Source organism: Delphinapterus leucas, chromosome X (genome assembly GCF_059928025.1).
Source record: "Delphinapterus leucas isolate spDelLeu-1000000601 "Yukka" chromosome X, BTC_Dleu_Yukka2, whole genome shotgun sequence".
Lineage (NCBI taxonomy): Eukaryota > Metazoa > Chordata > Mammalia > Artiodactyla > Monodontidae > Delphinapterus > Delphinapterus leucas.
In genome coordinates, this window is record NC_143150.1 from 132,748,962 (window position 1) to 132,764,506 (window position 15,545).

General features: G+C 50.3%; 1 protein-coding gene across 10 annotated transcripts in view; it reads right to left on the reverse strand.

Annotated features, from left to right (window-relative positions):
* GYG2 (glycogenin 2) overlaps window positions 1–15,545 on the reverse strand; it is a 50,504-nt gene that overhangs the window by 22,067 nt on the left and 12,892 nt on the right. For 3 of the 10 annotated variants that reach the window (XM_089904853.1, XM_089904851.1, XM_089904849.1), the window contains exons 3-5: window positions 15,039–15,302; window positions 5,948–6,089; window positions 412–586 (exon numbers count right to left, since the gene is read on the reverse strand). In XM_089904853.1, coding sequence (XP_089760979.1) covers window positions 412–586; window positions 5,948–6,089; window positions 15,039–15,302 — 581 coding nt within the window. Of the gene's footprint in view, window positions 1–411; window positions 587–5,947; window positions 6,090–9,679; window positions 9,879–10,172; window positions 10,221–10,342; window positions 10,607–10,667; window positions 11,442–15,038; window positions 15,303–15,545 lie in introns of those variants that run through there. The other 7 variants (XM_022561879.3, XM_089904848.1, XM_089904847.1 and 4 more) reach the window with 7 other exon arrangements.

Consider the following 15,545-nt stretch of genomic DNA (forward strand, 5'->3'; position numbering starts at 1 on the left):
CCATCCTGGGCTCCTACACCAAAGGTAACTACGCCAAATGACAATGGGGGATGCCACAGCTTCAGAAGACAGGTGTGCCAGTCCCTTCAGGATTCTATAATTCACGGTACAATCAAGGAAGAATACTTCTCTAATATTTCACTTTGTGTAGATGAAATAATGTGATTACGAGCCCCTCCTCGGGAAGGAACACGCCTTCAAGTACCCCAGTGTGCTTAGCAGGGTCCACTGCAGTAGGTGTGTTCTCTCTGATGTTGATCGACTAAACGATGTTGGTGATAGTGATGGACGTTACCTGGTGGGGATCCACCGGCACGAGCTAGCAGCTTGCTTAAGGAGGGAGCAGCATGATCTTTGTCGGGGGTTCCTCAACAAGTGGAGGGTCTGGTCCTTGCTCTCCCTTGTACTCACCAGGGTATCTGCATCCAAGAAGACGCACTTGCTATAATGGGTGAGTGTCCAACAGTGAAGCTTGGTGAGGGTGACTCCGAGCTCAGGTCTCTTCAGAAAGGCCAGGTGGATGTAGTCTACACTGTCTATCAGGTTCACCTCGATGATCTCATCAAACACCCTCGAGAGGATCACCCTGGAAAAGACATGCCAAATCCCAGAACAGCCCACCACCTAACATGAGACATGCTGTCCCTGGCTGCTGCAGTCTTCATACCAGACTTTATTTTCCCCATGTGGGTCTCGTGGCTTTGCCCACATTTCATTCATGCTTAACACTTAGGCAAACATGAAAAGCAAGACATATTAAACCATCTTAACACAGACTGATTCGGGTCAGCTCTTAGGAAGGTACTTTCTCTTTCTAAAGTGCATGGGCGGTGAGAAGGGAAGGCTGAGTAGGTATAAACCAACAGAAGATCTCCATCAGTTTTTACTTTACATATTCAAAACCTACATTGCTCGTTGCATACAAGTTTGAGACTCAAATTTTGAAAGAATGTACATTTCATCAAAATGAAATGTGCCTCTGTTCCATTAAAAATTTTTTTGCTTAAATTCTACTTCATCGTTGCCTGGAATATCTTTGCGATGACAAAAAATTAAGAAGGTGCTAGAAAAAGGATGGGGGCATGTCAAAAGGATACAGTAAGTCAATCAGGAGGAGGTCCCAGTAGCCAAAGCTGACGCAATTTGGGCAAGAAAACAAAAACAAACCTAGGGCTTCCCTGGTGGCGCACTGGTTGAGAGTCCACCTGCCGATGAAGGGGACACAGGTTCGTGCCCTGGTCCGGGAAGATCCCACATGCCGCGGAGCGGCTGGGCCCGTGAGCCATGGCCGCTGAGCCTGCGCGTCCGGAGCCTGTGCTCCGCAACGGGAGAGGCTGCAACAGTGACAGGCCCGTGTACCGCAAAAACAACAACAACAAAACCTAAAGTATAAAATTAATATTCACGGATCCATACTGATATCACAAGTGAATACATAAGTAAATGGGGTAAAAGGGGTAGCTCTTCCTCCCAGAAGAATCCCAAGTAATAAATGTAGAAGGAATGAGGGAAAGAGAAAAATCACCATTAGGTGAACATCACAGTGATAAGTGTTGCAGACAAAATTCACTGATGAACCCTAAAAGCAATGAGTAAAGGTTTTGAGGAGAAACAGCATGTTTTCATAGTCTAAAAGTACCTCTCCCAAGATATTTATCAATTACAAAGACAAAAATAATGATTTTACAGTAGAGATACCCCAAAGGAGACCAAGGCTAATGTCACCAGTAGCAAGACATCACACACTCCATAATATCACGCACTGAAAAAGGTACTTTCTTCTTTGTAATTCTTTCCTACTTTTCATTGCTTGGTTTAGATTTTTTTCTCTCCCTTGTGTTTTTTGTTTATACCCTTTCTAGTCCTCTGGTGGTTGCCACCCTTAAACCCTCAACGCATCTATTTAACCTTACTATTTTCTATCAAATGTAACGATAGTTATCATCTATAACTTCGCCCCAGACAAGACAGGAACATTAGCGTATGTTCACCTGTCTCCCTCCTCTTTTATCCCCCAACCACCTCCCATGAGGACTGTTAATTCCAGATTTTCATAATTATTCACCAATGCATTCCCAATTAACTCTCAATATCACTCATTTATTTGTTTTGCACTGCTTCTTACATTCTATTTCTTCTTTCTTGGATTCACATTTCATTGTGCTTGAGTATATCCTCAAGTAATTTTTTCTCAAAGGTCCTTGAGGGGTAAAACGGCTGAGCTTCTGCATATTTGAAACATCTTGATTTTGCTTTCAAACTGCATTTAGCTGAATACAGACATTTCATTTCAAAATTAGGTAGTCTAAGAGCTTTGAGGCATCCGCTGTCTCAACCAGGCTGAGACCTGAAATGCATTTAGTACTTTTTCTTCTTTCTTCGTGCTCTGAAATGGTACCTTCTGTATCAACACTTGGGTTTCCTTCATTCACTCTGCTCAATGTTCAGGGAACACCCACAATCTAAAATCCTTCCTCAGAGCTGAAATATTTCCTTGAATCCCTTCTCTCCACTCCTGTCCTTTCTGAAACTCCCAGTCTTAGACAGATGTTGGAGCTTCTGGGTCTATCTTTTCTATTCTTTAGTAGCTTTTCCACTTCTACTCTACATTTGTGCTTTCACGTTGCACAGTATTCAAAGTAACTCTCTAAGAAAATACCACGTCATCACCAATTTCCTCCTTTTTACCCAGTTATTTATGGAATTTATGGCACCCTCATGATTGTATAAAGGGGGAGGTAGAGGGCCAAGAAATGTCATTCTACGTTACTACAAGTAGCACCTGTGTCCTTACAGGCTTTTGTTCAGCTCTCCTTGCCTCCTTAACTTAAATTCCTGGAGGGAGAATTAAGTTTCAAGAATGCAGTTTGTGTGAACCTACAAGCACGTGCTACTGGGTCCCCTTCCCTGCAGAAAGACTCCCTCAACCATGGATGCACCACACAGCCTGGAGGAATGGCAGTCTCTTGAACACCGCCCCCTGGTCATTTGGAGTCACAGGTCACTGTTTACGTCCTACTGCCCTGACTGCATCATAGAGCATCGTTCCTCAACCCTACCGACGACCGCAAAATACATAACTGGTTCTACAACAGTGCAACTAGGTCTGCCTCAGTGAGCCTTTCCCAGTCTTTCTGTGACACTGTCTCTGAATATTTTACAGTTCATCGTGAGTAGACTGAAAGACTGAAAAAACGTGCTGACAGCTTTGGACAGCTGAGGAGATAGGAATCTAGCAGAGAACAGACATGTCTGTCTTTTTGGCTTTATCAGTTCCACGCACACCATGATTCAGGAGATGATGATGGGGCCACAAAGAGGTCCCCCCAAGGATGCGTGGCTACCCCCAGGGTCACTGTTCCCAACGCTGGGTCCACTGCAGCCCTGGGTCTGACTCTGAAGAGTCAGGGAAACGTCCACTGCACACAAATGTATTTTCTTCTCTTTTCTTTCTCTTTGGGGCCTGAAGGAATCATCTTAGGCAAGAAGAAATACACCTTGAGCATCCATTCATTTGAAACACTATTGGGAGAATGGGTGACAGCCAATTTGGCTAAAGACTAATGACATCACTTAATGTCAATGACTAAGGTCTGTGCACGCCCCCGCCCCCCAAAACACCAACGTTTAAAAACACATTTGCCAGCCTGACGGGTCATAAGTATCACTGAGCTGTTTGATGTGACATGACTTCAGTGTCTGTGAAGACAGAGTACGTATCACTTGGTCATGCCGTCTACCCTGGTTGTATCCATCCATCCATCTCTGCTTATCATTTGGAAGAGTTCTTTCATTATTCTCTGGACAACACCCTCTCCTCGTTATAAATTTTGTAAATGGGCTCCCTACTTGGCTTGTTTTGCCTTTTACGTTTACACAAATACATCTGACATACAGCAGTTCTGGTACCCTTTGCTTTGTGTCATTAAAAATGGCAGACACGTGAAGCAATCATCTATGTCAGTGTCTGGAGACGTTTTTCATTATCACGAAAGCAAGGAGGGTTGGCGGTGGGGGGGAGCTCCTGGTACCTGGTGGGTGGAGACCAGGGACGCTGCTGCACACCCCACAGGGCACAGGACGCCCCTCATCCGAGGGTCCTCCAGCCCCAGATGTCAGTCACGCCAAGACTGAGAAGCTATATGTCTCGACTTCTAAGATTTTCCTACACTTTAAATTTTACCTTTATCTTCAAAATCTACCTGGAAATCATGTGGGTATGTGTTCAACTTTTATATAAAAGGATCACATCATTGCCTTTCTCTGATACAGTGATGTGATGAATTACAATGATAGATCTTTATACAATGAACTATCCTTGCTTTCTTACAGCAAGCATCATTTCTTTCTTTTTTTGTCTTCTTTATTTTATTGAAGTAGAGTTGATTTACAATGCTGTGTTAGTTTCTGCTGTATAGCAGTGACACAGTTATACATACGTATACATTCTTTTTCATATTCTTTTCCATGATGGCTCATCACAGAATACTAAATATAGTTCCCTGTTCTATACAGTAGGACCCTGTTGTTTCTCCAGCGTCATTTATTTCTTTATTCCAGGGCTAGAGTTGCCTTGTTGATAATCTGTACTGGGGGGCTTTTCTCATCTATATGCAAACACAATCAAATCTGTAAATCAAGTTTCCGCATCAAGATTAGCACAGTGTCTTAAAATAAAGGAACACATTGATTTTTTTTCCCTCTAGGCTCTCAGATAGTTCTTTTTGCATGGAAATTAATTTATTGTGCCCAGTTTTACAGAACATGCCTTACAATTGCCCAGGCCCAGGTCCTTCCCCCAGATAAGCCTTTGATAACATTCTCCATTTCTCCCACTGTTACTGGTCAACAGAAGGGCTTCACTTCTTCTGGTGTCAATGTGGATCATCTGAATTTCCCTAGAAGGATCAAGTATTTCCTACTTTCAATTTTATCAGCAAAGTGTTCTATGTAGTATTTAAGTTTAAAATTTAAGTTGCATCCAGCCACTGTGGAAAACAGTGTGGAGGTTTCTTACAAAACTAAAAACAGAGCTACCTTATGATCCAGCAATCCCACTCCTGGGCATATATCCGGAAAAAACTCTAATTCAAAAAGAAACATGCACCCCCCAATGTTCACAGCAGTCAAGACATGGAAGTTACCTAAATGTCCATCGACAGATGAATGGATAAAGAAGATGTGGTACATGTATACAATGGAATATTACTCAGCCATAACAAAGGATGAAAGGATGCCATTTGCAGCAACATGGATGGACCTAGAGATGGTCACACTAAGTGAAGTACGTCAGAGAAAGACATATAACATACGATAGCACTTATACGTGGAATCTAAAACATGATACAAATGAACTTTTTTACAAAACAGAAACAGACTCACAGACATGGAAAACAAACTTATGGTTACCAAAGAAGAAAGGGGGGAGGGATAAATTGTGAATTGGGGATTAAGAGATACACACGAGTATATATAAAATAGATAACCAACAAGGACCTACTGTAGAGCACAGGGAACTCCGCTCAATATCCTGTAATAACCTATAAGGGAAAACAATCTGAAAAAGAATATATATGTATGTACATATAACTGAATCACTTTCCTGCACACCTGAAAATAATACAACATTGTAATTCAACTATATTTCAATAAAAACGTAAAAAAAAAGCTTAGGACAGTTGCTTCTCAAAGATGCCCTCTCCCCCCCCAAAATAACTGGCATCTGAATTTCCGTAGTTGAGAGAAGACACGGTACCCACACAGCGTGTTGTCTACAAGGATTCTGAAGTTGGCCACACCCCTGGCAGAGCCTCCTCCTTTAATAACGACCGGAGGGCACTGTGCAAGTGTCTGAGGCCCCCCAGGACAGCTGGTGGTCCAGGCCCACAAACCATGGCTGGGACCTGCATCTTCAGGAGGAAGGACCAGGTGTGTGTCTGAGTCTTACCTGAGCAGGTTGGACACCTGAGGGGTGACCAGCACCACCAGCCTCCTGGTGGCCCTGTGGTCCCGCAATGATTGCCCCAGCACCAGGGCCCCCTGGCAGTAGACGTCATTGGTAGCCAGCGTGACAAACGCTTGGTCAGACACTGTGAACGCAGACAAAAACAACAGGGTTATGTTTTCGACGGGTCTCATGGGACGGTGGGGCTGAGGGTCACCTCCAACTCTCTCAAGCTTCACGACTCTAACTGAATAGCTGTTCTAAAATACGCATCAAGGACATTTCACGTGCATCCTTTTGTTTCAAAATAAAGCAAAAAAAATTCTTCTTCAAAACAAAAAAAAAGAAAAAAAACCACACACACACACACAGGAAAAGAGGAAACCCTAAACACGAGTGGGACAAAGCCGAGTAGAGCATCATTAAAATTCCCTGGTTCAGATTAACAGATACAAACTACTGTATATAAAATAAACATGAGGTCCTACTTGTATTGCACAGGGAACCATATTCATTATCTTGTAATAACCTATCAGGGAAACGAGTCGAAATAATATAGATATATACGTATAACTGAATCACTTTGCTGTACACCTGAAATCAACACAACGTTGTAAATCGTCCAGACTTCAATTTAAAAAAACCTTCCTGGTGCTGCCACACGGCAAATGGGCATAGCTCAGACCCCTTACGTGATTCTGCATTCAAGTCTCAAAAACTCACCCAAAATATTTGGGTCTTGGGCAAACGCAAAGCAACAGGTGGAAACAAAGCTTTGGATTAGCTGAGTCACCAAGAGGACTCCCACCCAGCTCAAAAGAACTGGGCTCTCAGAAGGAATGGCCAAAGCCGTTAATTAAATTCCACACAACCCACTTGTTGGAAAGACTTCAACTCAAGGATATATGAGGCCGAGGAGATGGGAGAAGGGAAAATATATTGCCTCATTAACCAAAAGGCTCTCAGTTTCCTAATGTCTCCGCAGCAGAGGAAGAAACTCGGCCAATCCGATTTATGGCAGTTTTGAATCTAAGTGGGAACTCGTGACATTGACTTTAACGGGAACTTTGAAACAATGTGAGTCTGGGGCCCCCAGGAGCTGGTTGCCAGGATAAAAACAAAGGGATCAAGAAATCCAGGCCTTGGCTCCCCCTCTGTCGACAGAAATTAAAATTCACAGCCCACGGCTGGAACACACAGAGCTCAGTTCTCAAAGACCAGACGGTCTTCCCCTCCAGCCACCGTGCCCTGCCCAGAGCACGGCCCAAAGACACCATCACGCCAAACAGAACACCAGGACCCAAGCTTCTGGAGCCGGTTTTCCTGGAGTTGGCATCGTACCCTTGACATTCCATTGGGGTAAACGCCCAAGTGTGCCTGTTCCAACGGGCTCCTGTCTACACATTATCCTGTACTAAGAGGGAATGAGAATTCCTGGCATTTCCACTGTGGGCTATTAACGACAGCAAACCTCAGAACTCAAGTCTGCAGCCTAAAAGATATGTCTAGCTATCCACCCATCCAGCCATTTTTCTACCCATCTATCATTATCTAACATCTGTCTATCCAACTGTTTATCATTCACCTATTACCTACATATCTATCTATATCACGTATCTCTATCTATAGACAGAGCTACATGATCTGGGAGGTCTATGGGGACCCAGATGGCTGAGGCATGGGGCAGGTGGGCTACAGTGGGGCCAGGCAGCAGCGACGGGCAACTGTCCAGAGCTTCCGATTCTCGGGGAGGAGACAGACAGGGCTGGGTCTGCAGAGAGGGTTTTACGGAACTACTGGACTCTCCCTTTGCTAGGGGGAGGGATTATGGCTTCTGTTAACAGGATGACAAGACAGCCCCAGTGGAGAGAAGACCCCCTTTCTCCAGCGACCCCAAGACTCAATGTCACGTTCTAGGTCAAAGACACATGACTCCAAAGCCCGGCCCCCAGGGGCCGGGGCATGATGGTGCAAGATCATGCCTGGATAAAATCTCCATCTCAAGTGCAAAGGCAGACCAGTGGATGTTAATGTCACAAACGCTGAAAGCTTCATGGACAAGTCTGCAGATTCCAACACCACCTTACCTTTAAGAAACCCCCATCTGTCAGGTTTGGGCGTGGCATCGAAAAAACACGCCACAATTATCCAAGCCTCCTGCATTGAAAGGCTGAGTTTCCACCAGGCAGGGCGCTGGGGAGGGGAATTTTGGCATGCGTGCAGGGTGGGAAAACAGAAATAGAACGGGTGGCTGTCCTCCAGCCCCAGGTTGGGGGAAAAAAAAATTGCCGCAAAACCGAGTTCATCCTGAAGACGGCGGTGGCTGACAGTTTTTTTTTTTTTTTTTTTTTTTTTTTGGCTGACAGTTTTATAACAGGTCTGGGAGAAATGTTTACTTCTCTTCCTCGCCTTCCTCTACCCCACCCCCCTTACAACCAACCCCCCGACCCTCCCCCGAAATAACATCCCTACTTCCTCCTCTGCCCCTCCTCTTATACTCAAAGGTGTTTTTTGTTCCCTGCAAAGTGCTGAACACCCAGATGGGCTCTTTCTAGCACATTCCGTGGCCGATGTGTCCGAACGACCCTCCTGAATGCTACCATTATATTGACCCCAGCGGGTTGGCAGAAAATGTGTTTTTCACTCTGCAGAGCTCCAAACCGCGGCCTGGAACAGACAGACTTTTCTGCTTCTCTGCGAAGAATCTGACAGCACACCGCAGCACACGGCAGGATATCTGCCTTTTCTACCCCAACAATTCTCCTCTCTAAGGCACAGAGGAGGTACAGAAGCATGGAAACCGCTCCCTGAATTACCAAATCGCTCCTCTGAATAAAAAGTAACCAGATTTTTTTTTTTTTTTTCTGAAAAATGCGCTCATGCATGTTCAGGCCCGGACTGGTGCAAGCACGGGATGTCTTCATGATAAAAACAGGATGGGCATCTTTCCCATGGGTGGAGGTTATGTTTCATCACCACATTTCTTGGGAGCTTTTTTTTTTGGCCATGTCGCAGCATGTGGGATCTTAGTTCTCCCACCAGGTATGGAACCCGTGCCCCCTGCATTGGAAGCACGGAGTCCCAACCACTGGATCCCCAGGGAACTTCTCCATCATCACGTTTCTACGCTTTGGAAGTCTACTGTCCAAATCGGATGTCCACTCCAGACCCAAGAGAAGGCAGACAGGACCGAGTTGCAGCCCTGGGGGGCCAGGGCTCGCCGAAGTCCCAGCATCTGGCCACTGTCGGCCTGCTGCCCCGCTGCGGGATTAACCCTGGATCTTTACCGGAATAACCAGTTCCGCCTCCAGTCTGACCTCGAGGGTCGAGGCTGGGGGAGGGGAACCACAGGCTCTGTCTTCCCAGAGCCATAGGGGCATGAACTCCCACGGGTCTCTGCGTCCGTGAGACGCCCACGCGTCTCCACGCTGGCCAACAAACCAGCCCATTTCATCTCCAAGGGCTACTTTTACACAGAAGGAAAATTACCAAATCTCAGCGCCCCCTGACCATACTAAACCTCGCCCGCCTCCCAGCTGCTGAGACCCCCATCTCCACCTGCCCCAGGGACACCAAGCTCTCCAGCCCCGGGGGACACTGGGAAGCCGCACCGTGGGAGCTGAGGGGTTGGGGGCGACCTTGCGCGCGCAAAGCGGGGTGTGCCCCCAGCGCGGGCCAATCTGAACCGCGCCAGGAAAGCAGAGAGGCTGAGCACGAGGGGTCTTCCCGACTCACCCGGCATGGTCTGAGGCCCAGCGCGCCGTGGGCACCGGGCGGCCAAGTGCGCCTGGGCGCGGGGGCGGCCTCGAGCCGGGCCTGGTGGAGGCGTCGTCTCCAGGCGACCCGCGCGGAGCTCCGGGCCTGCGGAGACAGCTCGGCATTCCAGACAGACCCCCGGGGCTGCAGCACCGCCCTACAGCCCCTCCCCCGGGTCAGCCCCTCCCCCCCCGGTCTCCCCACATTCCCTCTGCGCTCCGGGGCTGCCTCTACCCACACCCCCGTCGTCCCCCGGCCCCTGCCCGCCCGGGTGTCCCCAGCGACCTCGCCGCGCCCCGGGCAGCCTGTCTCCCAGGCTGGCCCGGCGCCCCTCGCCCCGCAGGATACTCTTCGCCCCGCGACCACCACTGCGCCCCCCACCCGCGCCCTTCCTCAGCGCTCGGGCAGCTCGCGCGCCCCCAGGCCCCCCGAGCGCCCAGGCCGCCTCCGCACCCCTCCCCAGGCCCAGCACCTCCACTGCGCCCCCGAAGCTTCCGCCTGGCGCCGGCGCCTCCCCCGCCCCCCGTCCTTCCGCACCCCTGCGCCCCGCCCCGCTCCTCCCCCGCGCTCGGGCAGCTGCAGCGCCAAGTCCCCGCCGCGCCCAGGCCGCCTCCGCGCCGCCCGGCCCCTGCGCCCCGGCACCTGCGGCGCTCCGGCAGCCTCTCCCCGGGCCGGCGCCCCTGCCCTGAGCCCACCGCGCGTCCCCGGCGCCCCAGCGCCTCGGCCCGGCCGGCTGGGCTGCGCTCCGGAAGCCCGCCCCGGCCCCCGCTCTGCCGCCCCGGGCGCTGGTCCACGCGACCGCCGCAGCCCCGCGCCAGGCCGGCGCCGCCTCGTGCCCGGCCCCTGGCGCCCCGGAAGGAGAGCCGGGAGGGGGCAGCGGCCGCCGGGCATCTTCGCCCCGCCCCGGCCCCCCGACCCCTCCCCGCCCAATCCAGGAGTCTGCGGCGTCTCCGCTCGGACATCTCACCTTTAACCCGCCAGCCCCAAAGTAAACGTTTGCAGTGGCCTCCCGGGCCGGGCCCAAGGCCGGCGCGCTGCCCGGGCAGAGGCCACGCTGGAAACGTGATCTTACTGAACGAACGCTCAGTGAGCGAAGGAAAGGGGCATGGAAGCGTGCACGGTGCGTGTACGCAGGAGAGACTAACTGAAAATCAATGAGTGAGTGATGGAGTGATGGGCACCTTGGCTGCTGAATACGTGCGTCAGGGAGGGAGAGAATTATGAGTGAACGACTGGAGTAGATAAACGAGGGAATACATTTATGAATGAATGCATGCCTGAGCGAGTGAATTAATGAATGTGTGAATGCAGGAGTGGACGAATGGAATGAATGAATGCACGTGTGAGTGCATGCCCGCATGAGTGGACGAGTCGCCATCTGAACCCTGTGACCACGGCGGGTTGTAGAGAAGGAGAGAGGAGTGGGCCAGATGTTGTCCTCAAGGAGGGTGCAGCCACTGGCTGGGGCCATAGGAGCGCGTAAGCACCAGGGGCCCGAGAAACCAGGCGGTATCTCAGGAATTCTCCCACCTGGTGGACCTTGCCCATCCAGCACGTTGTCATGTCCTGCGGGATCAAGGGTCCAGGGAACACGGATCGACAGAAGGAATGGACATTCCTGAGTAACGGGGCTTCCTGCTCTGAAAATGTCACCTGGGGTTTGGGTGGAAGGCGTCCCAGGGGGGGCCATCTCTCCACTACACCAACTATAGCCCCAGCAGGCCTCACCCCCCGCCCCCCCCCGCCCCGTGTTGCTTCTCCACCATCTGTGCAAAGTCAACATAGTTTTAACAAAGACAAAGGAGTTCTTCCCACGCGGATGTCCTGATCTCGGGGAACCCGCCCCCTCAGGGTTCCACACTTCACACTTTGGGAACCGGTACAATTTAAGCTCAAGAAGCGACAGAAAAAATCTTAAGAGGACATAGCCGATGCTAAACCTCGTTAGCGATCAACGCAGTAAGGCGTGGATGTCACCCATCGCCCAGCAGACTGGGATATCTGTCTGGGCTTTTAACTGTATTTCATGCCCCATGGGGAACAGGGGGCTTTGCAGGCTTAAAAGCCATCGGGGCTCACTTGCCTTGGAATAAGAAGGGGATTCCCCTCGCCATGTGGGGAGACAGATGAGGCAAGAGCCCAGAGCCTCAGGGCATCTGTCCACAGACACAGCACCGTGGATGGATAGCCATCAGCCTCGAGGGACAGATGCCGCAGTTGTTTTCAGCATCCCGTCACGGAAGGGCTCAGAGCTATCTCAGAAATCGCATCCAGGTGACAGAGCTGGGCCAGGCTGGCTGGAAAACGCTAGGGCAGGACCCCACCTCATCACGCTGTCTGCAGAATGCAGATCTCGTATGCGATGAAAGTGTGGCTGATGTCGCTAAGCAGGAAAAGGGCACGGACCCCTCTGCCCGCCCCCTGGGCACTATGTGCACGTACTTATTATCGGGGTGCTGCAAGATGTCTGCGGGACTTCCTGAGCCTCTAGAAGTCTCCCTGAAATCCCTGCAGCTTCTGAACCATTGGTGGAAGCATCAGGATCTGAGTAACAACCAGGGGAAGACTCTTCCTGCAGTCAGTGCTGGTTTGGGTTTGGTTTTGTTTTTTTCCTTAACCGTTTTTTAAAATTGAAGTATAGTTAATTTACAACGTTGTGTTACTTTCTAGTAGACAGCAAAGTGATTCAGTTATATGTATATTCTTTTCAAAATTCTTTTCCATTATAGAAAAGAATCTATTGCTTTTTAATAAAAGATTAATACAAAGAATCTACTTCCGTTTATTTTCCATCTTGTTATAACAGGATACTGAGTATATAGCTCCTTGTGCTACACAGTAGGTCCTTGTTCATCTGTTCTGTGTACAGTAGTTTGTACCTGTTAATCCCGTACTCCTAATTTATCCCTGCCCCATCCCTTTCCCCTCTGGGAACCCTAAGTCTGTTTTCTACATCTGTGACTCTGTTTCTGTCTTGTACACGAGTTCATTTGTATCATTTTTGTAGATTCCACATGTAAGTGACATCAAATGATATTTGTCTTTCTCTGACTTACTTAATATGACAGTGCTGGGTTTCTGTCCCCTGCCAGCCAACCTGAAAGAGGCTCAGGTGCTTCTGACGCAGCCGGACAGTCTCAGGAAGGGTCCGTTCTGAGCCCCGAGGTCTCCTCAGCCCCCAGCGGCCCCCTGGCTTCCAGAGGAAGGGGACGGTTTCCCAGCCTCTGTGCTTGTCTGACAGTTGTCTCCAGTGTTTGCCAAGTGTCCCCACTCATCCGTGCCACAGGGTCATTCCCTTTGGTCCCATTCTGGCCTCTTTCTGCCCCAGGGGTGCAGTGCTCCTGTGTGACGCTGGGGATATGGGAAAAAGGACCCGCCAGAGCGTTCCGACAACAAGAGGTCCCCTTTGAAATGTCCCAGACAGCGTCTGCGTCCTTCAGTCCACAGTGCGGGGTGGTGAGATTCTAAAATTTTCCCTTTGCCCTGGGTTAGAAGTTACCTGCCAACAGGATTTCCACCTCAGGACCAGGGACGTTCAGAAGGGGGTGACTCTCGGATGTGGGGTGTCCTGTGCACTGGGGTTGTGGAGCAGCATCCCTGGTACCCACACCCCACAAAGCGAAGCCAAGTACGACTCCACACATCACCAACTGTGCCCCTGGGGAGAGAGCCATGCAGGGTTTCAAACTACAATCGCAGATAGATCATGATAGACAGATAGATAGATAGATAAATCATAGATAGACAGATAGAGATACATAGATGATAGATCTAGCAGGTAAATGATAATAGAATTATAATAGATAATAGATAGGTAGATGATAGATCCAAAGATAGAAAGATAGATAGATAGATAGCAAAGACCAAAGTCTTTGCTGTCATGGGCACGTCCTGTGCCCTGTGGGGGGCGGAGCAGCCTCCCTGCTCTCCACCCATCAGATACCAGTAGCTCTTCCCAGCTGTGACAGTAAAAGCGTCCCTAGGCATCGCCAAGTGTCTCTGGGGGAGTACAATTGTCTCTGGTTGCGAACTACAGCCAGAGAGAGAGGGAGAAAGAGAGATGATGGAAGATGATTGACATGTGGATAGATTGACAGGATAGATACACAGATAGATGATAGATAATAGATAGGTTAATTACAATTATATAGATAACAGAGAGAGGTTGATTGATAAAGAGAAGATAGAATCTCTGATGCTAAGTCAGCGTGTCTCAACCTCAGCACTACTGACATTTGGGGCTGGGTGACTCTGATGTGAGGCGTCCTGTGCCCTGTGGGGTGTGAAGCAAGCATCCCAGGTCTCCACCCGCCAGGTGCCAGGAGCACCCCCTCCCCACTTGTGACAGCTTGACAATTGTGTCTCTGTTTTGACGCCAGCTGAGAGAAGGAGGGGATTTCTTTGGCCCAGAGGGGAAGAGAGGGTTAACAAGCTACAGTCCAGGTTGGGGGAGGGGGCGTGGATCACGGCACGTCCTTGCCGGGTTGGGGAGAAAATGAGCACCTTCAAGGCCAAATTGAAACCCAGACACTGCGCAGGCGGATTCCTTCAACCCCATCCCTAAACGCACCATTTCATTATGCTTTCCCGCTGGTAAAGAATCCTAGGAATTCCGAATTCTACCCAAGCCCCAGGAGGACGGGAAATAACGCCAGGCGGTTGATACACTTGGGAAGAGTAAGCAGCGCCTCCCACCCACCCACCCACCCAAGCTGGTCCCCCCCAGGCTGTGTTTCACTCCGAGCTCTCCCCCCCACCCATCTTTTGCTTCCCTGGGTCAGCCCTGGACCGGCAGCGGTATCAGCATCCCCTGAGAAATTCTGAGAAATGCGCATTCTCAGGTCTCCCGAACATCAGGAAACTGAGTCTCTCATACATACCCTGTGTTAACAAGCCCCCCTGCCCCGCACCATCCACCCTCAAGGTTGACAACCGTAGTTCTGATTGCTGACATTTGGGCTTTATGGGAGGGACCGGTGGCAGCCTGAGGGGCTAGAGAGGGTGGGAAGGAAGTTGCACCCAGACAGGAGCTGGGGGGAACTGCAGAGATGTTTAAAGAGAAGACTCAGGACGCCCGAGCAGGTTGCCTCGCCTCCCAGCACCCAGTTCCGTAGACGCGCCCCCAGCCCCTGCCCCCACACTCGCCCACCCGGTCCTTCCAGCTCTGCCTTGGAGGCCGGAAAGCAGGGCAGAGGAACGTCAGCCACAGGCAGTCCTCCCAGATCCCTGGGCAAAGGTTAGGTCCATTTTGAAACCCAGAGCAGGCATCCTGCCGTGGGCGCTGCCGGGTGCCTCTGGGGGAGGGGGAGGGTCTCCAGGAAGCCAGGAGGGTGGGCACCTGGTGAGCCGTGGGCGCCGTCAGCGGAAGGCGGTCTCTTCTCGGGGTGCCGCACGAAGGAGGTTTGCCCGCGGCGAAGGTGACCCTGCCTTCTCCCCAGGAGCCGTTCAGAGAAATTGAGTCTTTCGTTGGTACGTCGGTTGCAACATTGTTGGAAAGTTACAGGGCGCTGTGGCGGACATAGTTCAAGCCCAGGAGCCAGAAGAGGATGCCAGCCAACTGCGTCACTTGCCACGTTTTTGTGACAAAGATCCTGTGAATTACCTTGAAAGATAAGTGAGAGGAGGAGAGAAAAAAAGTCTGCAGTATGTATACGTCCATGTATGTGTGCGTCCCAGCTGCAATGATAGATCCGTTTGTGTATCTTTTTTAATTTTTTGGCCACGCGGCATGTGGGATCTTAGTTCCCCAGCCAGGGATGGAACCCACGCCCCCTGTATTGGAAGGGCGCAGTCTTAACCACTGGACTGCCAGGGAAGTCCTTATATATCTGTATTTTATCTGTAC